The sequence below is a fragment of the Vipera ursinii genome, assembly GCF_947247035.1.
Source record: "Vipera ursinii genome assembly, chromosome: 6".
In the NCBI taxonomy this organism is placed as follows: Eukaryota; Metazoa; Chordata; class Lepidosauria; order Squamata; family Viperidae; genus Vipera; species Vipera ursinii.
In genome coordinates, this window is record NC_139515.1 from 49,183,661 (window position 1) to 49,196,732 (window position 13,072).

General features: G+C 42.7%; 1 protein-coding gene across 1 annotated transcript in view; it reads right to left on the reverse strand.

Annotated features, from left to right (window-relative positions):
• The window catches only part of PPFIA2 (PTPRF interacting protein alpha 2), a gene marked incomplete at its 5' end in the record, with an annotated part of 237,474 nt that overhangs the window by 101,444 nt on the left and 122,958 nt on the right, over window positions 1-13,072 (reverse strand). Inside the window, 2 exons of the mRNA XM_083365122.1 lie at window positions 1,969-2,043; window positions 8,017-8,181. Of these exons, the coding sequence (XP_083221248.1) occupies window positions 1,969-2,043; window positions 8,017-8,181 (240 nt within the window). The remainder of the gene's footprint in view (window positions 1-1,968; window positions 2,044-8,016; window positions 8,182-13,072) is intronic.

A 13,072-nucleotide genomic window follows, 5' to 3' on the forward strand; every position in this document is an offset into this window, starting at 1 on the left:
TTAAACAACTTCCAAAGTCACCACCAAGTATTCCTTATGGGGCTTTTTTTGCTCACTGTAATCTCTTGTACCCTTTTGAATAACATACAGCAGCTATTGAAACGTGTTGCATTTTCTTTACCTCTTTTAATTAACTGTTCTGTCCTTTTCCATGTGCACACATGGATAATCATAGACTGAAAACACATATTCAGAACAGACCTTTTCCTAAGCAGAGAGTCAACAAATACTGCTTTAATTCATTAATGGATTTTTAAATGACCCACTAATTTTTTCCCCTGTATGTTTAGTAATGCTTGCATCTAGCTTTTAATGCCACCTAATATTCTAGATTCCATTCATTCAGAAAGTTGCACAGTTTATTCTCCAAATTTATCTATGGCTCTCCCATTAACATTATTACTGGAGCATAATATGCAACTACCACCATCCTATGAGTCTCTACTTTCACACCCAGAATAGTCTAGAGGGCACCAATGGATACATATGTTCAGTGCTGTTCTTACAAATGGGTTACATTCCAATATTTTGTTTATAAGTCTGTTTTGTTTGCAAGGCCAACAAGAATAAAACAAATTGTGCCCTAACCCTTATGCCCTCTGAACAGTAGTGACTGCCTTGGCTTCCTCTTGCCCCTTACCCCCAGACCAGGACAGTTGTCCCATGGGCCATTGTGACCCTCATTAAAGAAGGGCCACTGGCAAGGCAACCAGGCATCACTGCTCCACTGCCCCAACAGGCAGAGGGATGAGGTGCATGCTGGTCCTATCAGCCATTCTTGCACTGCCTTATTTCCCTACTGCAAACCTTTCTAAGGATGTTTAGGGAGAGATGGGTATGAACTCCCTTTCTCAGTGGTCCCAAGCTCATGCGTGGCTCAATGTATTTTTTTCTTATCCACCCAATCTATGGAAATTGGAGGCTTGGTTGATATTACTGCCAAGCATAGTGCGCAGCACACCATAAACTAACCCTTTTCTACCTTTTCCCGACTTCCAGAACCTTCTAGGTTGGAGTTGCAAACAGGTTTGTTTGTTTGTTGAAAGCTCACAACTTGAAAGTTCATACATAATTCTGTACATTTTAGACAGTTTATTCAAATCTAAACCTTCATTTCTTTAAATGTATTCATCAACTATACTATACTTTCATTTATTTATTTATTTTATTTTATTTTATTTTAATCCCATTTATATCCCGCCCTTCTCCGAAGACTCAGGGCGGCTTACAATCTAAGAAGCACAAATCAAATGTGCTTAGCAAATCAAATGTGCTTAGCAATAGCCTTCATTCTATGTATGTGCCTGCTTATTAGGGCTTTCCCCCCCCCAAGCGGCATTATTACAAAGTCAGCTTATTGCCCCCAACAATCTGGGTCCTCATTTTACCTACCTCGGAAGGATGGAAGGCTGAGTCAACCTTGAGCCTGGTGGGACTCGAACCTGCACTAATTGCAGGCAGCTGGTGTTACTTAAGGAGGCATTAGCCCACTGCTCCACTGCTCTCTTTTTACTTACTCTTACTCTTCTTACATTCCAAGGCACAATTTCCCATGTGCAATGATAATCAATGGGTAAGTCTACAAATATTGGCGTTAATGCTCATTATGGTATTGCTTAATAGGAAACATGCAGCATTCCTTGCTAACGATGAGGGCAGCAATGATCTGTTCTGGCACATGTAGCTTGTATGCCATAACCACAATCAAAGCCAAATTTTGCTCCAATGATGCTCACATTGCTTTACAATCTTTAAACTTTCAAGTCAACATTCAGTTTTCTAAGTCAATATCCTGTTACTCACACCACACCCAGTAGAAAGTACATACCATAGCACAATTGCTTGTAATTAGACTATTTCTATAAATTAATGTATTCATTATAAATTACATTTATATTTCCAGAAAATTATTTTTTTAAAAAAAATGTTTGATCTCATTTAGAATTAACAAAAAAAATGTTTTTTTACCTCCTGATTAGCAGCTGCTAGTTCCTCTTCAAGTCCTGAGACTCTTTCTAAGGAAACCCTTAGTCGTTCCCTTACCTAGAAGAAAAATATATTATGTAGCAACTTGTTTTTGATCTCTGAAGTTTATAGGTTCCATCATTAAAGTAATAAGATGCTATATACATGGAATATATTACCAATTTTTCCCCACCAACAATCAACGATTCAAATAGTCTTGGCAACAAGAGCTTTACATTTCATTTATGCTGAGTCTATAGCTTTCTGATCTGGTAAATAATTTACTATCTATATTTTCTTTTAATCTAATGAATCCTTGCTTTTCTTCTCTTTCATACTGGATAGTTTATAGGTGAAGATACAACTATTTCAACTAAGTCATTCTTCATTACCCTAACCCAGTGGTGGCAAACCTATGGCACGGGTGTCAGAGGCGGCACTCAGAGCCTTCTCTGTGGGCACTCGCGCCAGGCCCCGGAAGTGGCAACTGTCTTCTATCCACCTTCTTCTTCTCCAGAATAAAATTTTAGTAATTTACTTTGCAATTTATATTTTATTTTACTATTTCTGTAGAACATCTTTTCTCTAGGGAATCTTTCTACTCATCTCTATTTCCACTTTGTAGGTAGATTTTGCAAATACATTGCTAATATTCTAGAAGACCTTATTCCCAACACAAGGAAAAGCAGGACTGCAATAAGTGTAAAGTCACAAGTCATAAAAAAACATGGTAACAATAAAATAGCAACTCTGTATCTTTGGGTGAGATATACTCTTTGTAACTAACCATAAAATGTATTGTTGTGGGGTAAAACTGAAGAAAGGAATGTGTATAGGAAGTCCTGGAGGAAAAGCAGAACAAAAGGTGCAGTGGTGGTATTCAAATATGTGAAAAACCAGTTCTCTACATAGATGCCGCTTCCGGAAGTTCATTCTGGGCCTGGGCAACAAAAACTTAGCTACCAGTTCTACCAAACTGGTGCGAACTGGCAGAATCCCACCACTGAAAAGGTGACTAATACAAAGAAAGATAGTTGATTTCCACTATAGCGGACCATCAATCTATATCCAGGTGCCTGAAGCGTAGTTTTTAAAAAAATCAATTTCTGTTACCAGTCCACATTACACAAACAGGCTGAACCAAAAGTTTCTCTTTTTTTCCCCTCCATAAATTTTCTGGGATTATTTCCTTTCTCTTAAAAAAAGGATTTATAGAACAATTTTCATTTGTCTCCATAAAAACTGTATTATTACTTTTGAGAAATGCTGTTTGGAACAACCTTGAAGATTACAAAAATGGGCCTGTTCTTTTGCCTGTGACTTTGCATTGTTCACACCAGTACTATACCGTCATTTTTGAAGGACATTCACCCTCTTCTCTTCTCTTCCATTGTGACTATAAGGAGATTGGAAGTGTTTGCTTCCATTTTCAATTAATGATTTTTCAAAATGTACAAATTGGAAAAAGATATTAGTTTCAAACATGACTTCTCAGAAGAAACCAACTTCAGCACTGGATAATGATGTCTGACTTATTCAGAAAAGAAAACTAACCTGGGAATCCCAGCTGAGATACAGTAATAGCAATAGCAATGGCGTTTAGATTTATATGCCATTCCATAGCACTTTATAGCCCTCTCTAAGCAGTTTAAGAAGGGACGCGGTGGCTCAGTGGGTTAGGATGCTGAGCTTGTCGATCAGATGGTCGGCAGTTTGGTGGGTCGAATCCCGAGTGCTGCGTAACAGAGTGAAGCGCCTGTTACTCGTCCCAGCTTCTGCCAACCTAGCAGTTCGAAAGCATGTAAAAATGCAAGTAGAAAAATAGGGAGCACTACAGTGGGAAGGTAACAGCGTTCCGTGTGCCTTTGGCGTCTAGTCATGCCGGCCACATGACCACGGAGACGTCCTCGGACAAGTGCTGGCTCTTTGGCTTTGAAACGGAGATGAGCACTGGCTCCTAGAGTCGGAAACAACTAGCACACATGTGCAGGGGATCCTTTACCTTTACCTTTAAGCAGTTTACAGAGTCAGCATATTGTCTCCAACAATGTGGCTCTTCATTTTATCGACCTCAGAAGGATGGAAGACTGAGTCAATCTTGAGCCATTCAGGATCGAATTCCTGGCAGTGAGTTGAATTAGTCTGCAACACTGCATTCTAACTACCGCATCACCATGGTTCTTACAATCAAGTAAACAACAACGTTGTTCAAAATGCAAGCAAATACTTATCTATATCCAATCAAGCTGGAAAAGGGAAATGGAGAGGGAAGTGCTAAACTCATGCTAAACTGGCTTACATGTGCCCAGTGATCTAAATCTAAATATGCATTTTTATCCTTTCCTCCTAAATGTAGACATTTCATTTTCATCTAACAAAAATTACAGACTCTAACTTTTCTATGAAGACCAGGGACTGCTTTGTCTTGACAGTAATAAGCATTTCATTTCCATAATCTGAAAAGTATCCTTTTTTATAAAGAATTATAAATTGCAAATTGAGCTTCTATATAATTGTCAGTGTAACATCAGAAGAATACCTTTTTTCTGAAACAATGAAAAATCAGTTTAGCTTTGGGTTATGTAGCTTGATATATTGTTAGGCATCAAGCAATTCAGTCTGCTGAATTCAGTCTACTTCTAGGACAGTAGTGGCGAACCTATGGCACGGGTGTCAGAGGCAGCACTCAGAGCCCTCTCTGTGGGCACTCACGCCAGGCCCCAGAAGTGGCAACTGTCCCTCTTCAACCAGCCGCCTGCTAATTTGCTGAGGTCCCATGTGGCTGAATGCATCCTGGCACGGCTGGTTTCCCTCCCCCCATCCTGTTCTTCCTGGCCTTGCATGCTCTCCTTTTCCGAGGCATGACCCACTGCATCACCTCCTCAGCTGTTGGCTGACCATTCATCTCGGAGGCAGCTTCTTTGAACTGCTGGCGATGGGCTGTGGAGCCCCAGAGTGAGCCTGTTGAGGGGCCGGCAGGCTGTGGCTTCTGACAGACACCATTGCCCCCCATGCGCTCGCTGGCCTCTGTGTGCGGGGACCGATGGTGTCAGGCAGCAGCTGCTCCAGCCCTTGCCTTGCCCCATGGCAATGGCACCCCCACCCTGCCTTGCCTCACCCCACAGGATGAGTCTCCTGCCTACCGTCCCACCTGCCAGAGACTCCTGGAGCTCCCCCAACCCTGCCCACCCCCACAGGTGTCCCTCCCCATGAGCAACATTGAGGTGACCACACCCACCTTGGGCACATCCACCCAATCTTCCATGACCACCACAGCCACACCCACCCAGTGGGCCATGCCCACCTGGCACCCAGCGATAAATAAGTGGGGTTTGGGTTGCAGTTTGGGCACTCGGTATCTAAAAGGTTTGCCACCACTGTTCTAGGATGTTGGAATATATAGAATTAACTAAGCAATCAATGTACTAATGTTACAATGGTTGTCACTTATTTTGTCAATAGGTAAGAAAACTTTCAATCTCTATCCTGTATTAAAAAGAATGCTGAAAAGTTATTATATGGTTGGGGGAGGGAGAGATTTTTACTTACTAAAATAAATTCTTTGTTGAATGTTCAGGCTAATGGTTTATTCATTATGTGCTATAAGAACACACTACATTGCTATCTTTCTAATGGTGTGTAGCTTTGGGGGGAGGGTATCTGATTTTGCAAAGTGAAATTAAATTATAAAATATACGGGTCTCCAAAGACCATTTCCAGCAATAATGCATTATGTAAATTCTGATTACAAAGATTAAATTTAATCACTATGGAAACGTAAAGGTTTCCTGGGACTTTATAATATTGTTTGAATGGTGGAATAATATTATTTTCAATAGTTTGTTAGTCCTCTATCATATCTATAACTGTAAGATTCATTTCAAATAAAAGAAACAGTAAATGTGTTTTGATAACATTCTAAATTTATATGTAATCGTTAATATTTCTGAAAACAAACCAGAAATCTATTGGTATAGACTGGACAGCCATTTGCCTGAAATGGTATAGGGTTTCCTGCCTGAGCAGGGGGTTGGACTAGATGACCTCCAAGGTCCCTTCCAGCATTATTATTATTATTATTATTATTATTATTATTATTATTATTATTGTTGTTGTTGTTGTTGTTGTTATTATTATTATTATTATTATTATTATTATTATTATTATTATTATACCTAGTAAGTATTATTTCCATAGATTTCATTTAAAAGACAATTAGACATCCCAGCCCAGCAGCAGCCAACACACTGAAGCAACCACAACTTCCCTAAATTTCATTCCCTGGGAGTCATAAGTCCTGGATTTTGGACACATTCTGTAAATTAGGCCATTTGAAGTTATCTTGGTTCAAAAATTGGTGCCTGCATCATGAACTGTTTTACCCAGTTTAATGTCACAACAAGAGCTTTACTAGTATATAGTAAAACAAATTAACTGTGATTAATTGACTCGTTTGGAAGTACACAGCTTGAACACTACATGAGTGGAATCGCCTCTATGGATATTGCATTAGGGGCTCAGAGCTTTGGGCATTTTGTTCATATGAAGATTAGTTTTATTGGTTAGGATTCCCCAGATTATTCAGAATAGATTTCTGTACATGTGATGTATCTGCTATCTCCAATGCATATCAGAAGTGAGAAGCAAAACTTATTTTAATCAATGCTTCAGCATGCAAAGTGGAGAAACATTATTTATTTATTTATTTATTTTATTAAATTTATATACCGCCCTATTCCCGTAGGACTCAGGGCGGTTTACAGGGAGGGTTAAAACAAACATACAAAAATTAAAATCAGATTAAAAATTAATTAAATCAAGTCCCCAAAATTTAAACTAAAACCCAATAAAATTAAAACCCCTCAGCCTGGGCCAGACAGCTCGAAGAGCCAAGTTTTCAGGTCCTGGCGAAATGAGCGAAGGTCGGGGGCAGTCCTAAGTTCCATGGGGAGTTGGTTCCATAGGGCCGGCGTGCCCACAGAGAACGCTCTTCTCCTTGGAATAACCCGCTGGCATTCCTTAACCGGCGGTATCCTGAGAAGGCCCTACCTGTGGGAGCACACAGGACGAAGAGAGCTTGATGCTGGCAGCAGGTGTTCCCTCAGATTATCCTATCATTTACTTTCTTATTGTGACACTTTTGTACTAAATTAGCATTAAAAATAAGGTCTTTCAAATATATAGGTCTGCTAGTCATACTATTAAAGTTAAAATCTAATTTCCTCACTAGGCACCATGCCATGTACAATCTGATATTTCATATACTGCAACTGTAAAATGTATCTTTTAAATGTTGATAATAAACTGACAGCTTGATACTCTTCATTGGCTCTTTGATATGGAAGGCAGGCTCTTAGCAAAGTAAATTAATACAAAAGAACAAAGCACTTCAAGCAAATATTTAATTAAGTGGAATTCAGTTTAGGGTAAAATAGTCTTTCTCAGATCAGCCTTCCTCACAGGATTGTTATCAGAGGAACACAATGAACACAGAATATTAAGGTTGTATTTTAATTCTTTTCCTCATCATTATCATGAAAAAAAAATGTTTCAAATATCTGAAATGTTTGAAAGTATGGACTTTCTTTCAAAAACTTGCAAAGAGAAATACATGACTCGTCTGATAATATGAAAAGACTCCCCTCTTATACGCTGGTGATGTCTGCTCTGGGAATTAATAAATGAGCTTCAAAAGTTATAAAAATGTAGCAATACTTCAATGTTTGCTATTTTAGGACAGAAAAAAAGGGGGAATATACAAATCCTCAAAAAAGTTAGTTCTTCTGAATGGTCTGGCACTGACTTCACCGAAGGACACATCACATCTGTTTAATATAAAGGCTTGTCACGATCATCATAACATTTTGACATATAGTTTTTGCCTCTGTTGCTATTTCAAGAACAACAACAACAACAAAAAGACGAGGTGGGGAATAAAGTCCTGAAATGATCATCTTCACATATGTCAAAAGAATGAGGAGCAAATCTTCAGACTAGGGGAAGCAAAGAGAATATGCAACGTATATGCAAGCATTTATTTCCATACTGTACCTTTTCATCTAAAGCCTTATGGTGCTCAAACAAAGATTTCAATGCTTTCAGAACTTCAACTTCACTGGAAACTCCTGAGGGAGACTGTGCTTGGCGTTTCACCACCGTCATTCTCAGCGACCTTTCATGTCTTGAAACAAGGCACTCCAAATGTTCTAGTAACAGCTGTTTCAACATTAAAAAAGGTAGTTCATTAGTACCTCAAACTCAGTGACACTGTATTTCTAAAGCCTAAAAGTAAATCATAACAAAAGTGGCAGGTTTTCCAATATTAGAAATCTTGTAACACTTTCCCCCCCCAAAAGCTCCTGTGTAAACAAAATAGCAGGAAATAAACTGTATGTAATAATTATTGGAACTCTTGGAATAAACAGCTTCATTTTTATTTGTTATTTATTTATTTATTAGTTAGGTTTATATCCCATCTTTCCTGCAGGAGCTCAAGACAGGGTACCTGGCACTTCTTTCGAATTTCCCTCATAACAATCTTATGAGTTAGGTTGGACTGAGAGAGAATGATTCATCCAAGGTCACCCATGGACCATCCATGGCTGACAGAGGACTTGAATCTGAATCTCTCTGGCCCTAGTCCCGTTCACTATATCACAATACCTGGTGTGGTAAACTAAGAAAATCTAATAATAGGAATTTATTGTTAATTGAGACAGAATTGAAATAAACTAAAAACAATCAGTATATAAATGCAGATGAAACTATATGATGATTGTGTTAATATTTAACCAATAAGCATCAGCTTGAATCAAAATCAGCAGGAGCCTTGAAAATAAAGGACTCTTTACTGATGGGAATGCATCATGATCTACTATGCTGGCCTAGTCAATGAAGGGCGATAGATGAGTTTTGACTTCACAGTCAAAGTCATCCATATGGCTTCTATTCCTACGGGAAGATAAGCACCTAGATTTCCCTTCTATTAGTCAAGCATCTCAGTCACTACAAGCCACTCCTCAGTTAGCAACTCCCTTGTTTAGTGATTATTCATAAATACAACAGTAATAAATGGAAATTAAGAAAAATTCTGACCAGTGCACATATTTATGATTAATTTTTGTGTACCTGAGAACAAAAGCCTTCAGTGAGAAACTGATTTAAGATATGGTGTGGCGGTAGTTATTAGGGAGACCTTATGTCCGCGGGAGACCACCGTTCCTCAGATAGTCGGGTGTGAGTCTCTCTTTTTGAGATTTGGTCTGGGGGCGCAGTTGGGCTTGCTGCTGGTGTACTTTTCGCCTAGTCGCGCAGCGGCAGCCCTGCCCGAGCTGCTCGATGTCCTCTCTGGGTTGGTGATTGAGTTCCCCAAACTTATAGTTTTGGGTGACTTCAATCTACCATCCCTGGGAGGTTCATCTGAGCTAGCTCGGGAGTTCATGGCTTCCATGACGGCCATGGACCTGACGCAAGTAATTTCTGAACCAACTCATGAGGGAGGCCACACCCTTGACCTGGTTTTCTTATCTGGACGGTGGTTTGATGATCTTGGTGGGGGCTCTCCATTCATTATGCCCCTGTCATGGACCGATCATTACCTCCTGTGGCTGGTCTTCCATTTTGCCACCCCCCGCCGTGGGGGTACGGAGCCAATTAGATGGTACCGCCCCAGACGCTTAATGGATCCTGATAGGTTCCAGGCAGCGCTGGGGTCCCCACCTGCCTCCATCGCTCACAACTCGGCGGATGCCCTAGTGGAAGCCTGGGAAAGGGCGGCCACTGGGGCACTTGACCGAGTTGTACCCTTGCGGCCCCTGACCCGGTGCAGATCCCAGCGAGCTCCATGGTTCTCCATGGAGCTCCGGGAGATGAAGCGTCGGAAACGGGGCCTAGAGAGCTGTTGGAGGTCCAGCCGATCCGAATCCGACCGGTTGCGACTAAGAACCTTTATTAGGTCTTATCTCACAGTGATGAGGACGGCGAGGTGTAATTACTTCTCTGCCCTCATCGCGTCCGCAGATAATCGGCCGGCCGCCCTGTTTAGGGTGACCCGCTCCCTCCTTAATCAGGAGGTGAGGGAGGAACCCTTGCAGGGTCGTGCCGAGGAGTTTGGTCAACATCTGCTGGATAAAATCGCTCAGATTCGGACCGGTCTGGACTCCAACTGGGCAGAGTCTGATGATCAGGACACGGGCGGTCTTGTCGATATTATCTGGGAGGAGTTTGATTCTGTAACCCCTGAGGAAGTGGACAGGATTATGGGGAGGCTGAGCTCCACCACATGTTTATTGGACCCGTGCCCTTCTTGGCTGGTTTATGCAGCTCGGGAGAGGACACGAGGCTGGTTCCAGGCAGTTATATCTGCTTCCTTGAGTGAGGGTAATTTCCCCGCCGTCTTGAAGGAGGCGGTGGTGAGACCTCTCCTCAAGAAGCCTGCTCTGGACCCAGCTGTTTTGAATAACTTTCGTCCGGTCTCCAACCTTCGCTTTCTTGCAAAGGTTGTTGAGAGTGTGGTGGTGCACCAGCTTCCCCTGGTCCTGGATGAAGCGGATTATCTAGACCCATTCCAATCGGGTTTCAGGCCCGGGTACAGCACGGAGACGGCATTGGTCGCTCTGGTGAATGATCTCTGGAGGGCTCGGGACAGAGGACATTCCTCTGTCCTTGTCCTATTAGACCTCTCGGCGGCTTTCGATACCATCGACCATGGTATCCTGCTGCGGCGTCTCAGGGGATTGGGAGTGGGAGGCACAGTTCTTCAGTGGTTCTCCTCCTATCTCCTGGGACGCTCGCAGTCGGTGTTGGCAGGGGGGCAGAGGTCGACCCCTAGGACTCTCGCTTGTGGAGTTCCTCTCCTGTTCCTCTCGCCTCTCCTGTTCAACATCTACATGAAACCGCTGGGTGAGATCATTCGTGGTTTTGGAGTTGGGTATCATCAGTATGCTGATGATACCCAACTTTTCATTTCGACCCCAAACCACCCCAGTGATGCCCTCGATGTGATGTCCCGTTGCCTGGAGGCGGTTCGGGCCTGGATGGGGAGGAACAGACTTCAGCTCAACCCTGACAAGACTGAGTGGCTGTGCATTCCGGCATCCCGGGACATTCAAAATATTCCACCTCTTCTTATGGGGGGTGAGTCCTTACCCCCCGTCGATAGGGCTCGCAACTTGGGAGTCCTCCTAGATTCACGGCTTACTCTGGAAGACCATATAGTGGCCGTGACTAGGGGGGCTTTCGCCCAGGTTCGCCTGGTGCGCCAGTTGCGGCCCTATCTGGACCGGGATGCCCTGTGTACGGTCACTCATGCGCTCGTGACCTCTCGCCTGGACTACTGCAATGCTCTTTACATGGGGCTTCCCTTGAAGACCACTCGGAGGCTCCAACTGGTACAGAATGCGGCCGCGAGAGTTGTCTTGGGAGTTTCCCAGTACTCCCATGTTACACCTTTGCTCCGCGAGCTACATTGGTTACCAGTTGTCTTCCGGGTGAGGTTCAAGGTTTTGGTTATGATCTTTAAGTCCTTACATGGCATGGGTCCGGGGTACCTCGAGGACCACCTGCTGCTGGCGTCAACTCCCCTCCGCCCTGTGTGTGCCCACAGAGAGGGCCTCCTCAGGGTGCCTCCGGTCAGGGAATGTCGACTGGTGGCCCCCAGGGGGAGGGCCTTCTCTGTGGGCGCTCCGGCGCTATGGAATCAACTGCTGGTTGAGCTCCGGATGGCACCGGACCTTCGCTCCTTCCGGCGCGGTCTGAAGACCCACTTATTTGAATTATCTGGTCTGGCCTGATGGGGAACATTAGGGTTTTTAATAGGTCTTTTATTGCTATTGTAATTTTTAATTGGGCATTTGTTTAATTCCTTTTTAATTTTTGTATTGTTATTTATATATGCCCTGTTAACCGCCCTGAGTCCTTCGGGAGAAGGGCGGTATACAAATTTAATAAAAGTAAAGTAAAGTAAAAGTAAAGTTAATTTCAGGCAACAGTACTAGCCAGCTGGAGGGTTCTAATCAACTAATTAAGGTCAGTGAGCTTGTCTTTAGCACTTTTGGGGGATATGTTAAGCCAGGGCTTTTCAACCTTTTCACCCATTGTACCACTTTTAGGATAAGGCAATACCTGAGTACCACCAGTCACCCAGCAAGGTGCCAAAAATTTGACCAAAAAAAGGAAAAAAAATGATAAAGTACAGGTAGTCCTCAACTTACAACAATTCACTTAGTGACTGTTCGAATTTACAACGGCACTGAAAAAAGTGACATGACCATTTTTCACAATTATGACTGTTGCAGCATCCCCAGGATCATGTGATCACCTTTTGCAACTTTTTGACAAGCAAAGTCAATGGCCGAGGGGGGCGTGGGCAGCTCATCACTCAGGTTGTGGGCTGCCTGTGGAGGTAGGGATCCATGGGTCTCTGGTCTCTACCAGAGACTGGGGTGGGACTGGGGTGGGTTCCTTCCTTCCCTCCCTCTATCCCATTGTCCCTTCCTTCCTTCTTTCCTTGTAGTGGGGTGCCCCAGGGCTCTGTTCTGGGCCCAGGGCTCTTCAACATCTTCACCAACGATTTGGACAAGGGGATAGATGGGGAACTCATCAAATTTGCAGACGAGACCAAGCTGTTATGTACATATCTGTCTGTCTGTCTGTCTGTCTGTCTGTCTGTCTGTCTGTCTCTCTCTCTCTCTCTCTCTCTCTCTCTCTCTCTCTCTCTCTCTCTCTCTCTCTCTGTGTGTGTGTGTGTGTGTGTGTGTGTGTGTGTGCACATATCAGTGTGTCTTGACCAGGGTTCAGTTAGTCTAGGAAGGGAGGAAGGTTGTGTGCCATGTGTGATATTTATTCCTTTGGCCTGAGGTGAAACTGTATGAATCCATATAAAGTGTACAATGCATTGCACTGTGCTTCATATTCCAGTGACATGGTATGTATACATGTTGTCAAAAATGTTATTGTCTTTAAGAGAATGGGAAGAAGTAGGTGAAAATTACAAAAGCTACAGCAGTGTCTGATGAATGCAAAAGCACACATAAACATGCAGGCATTTTCTTTTGTTATTGTTGAAAATACATGGTTTTTATAATATGTTGAAAAAATATGTACAGTA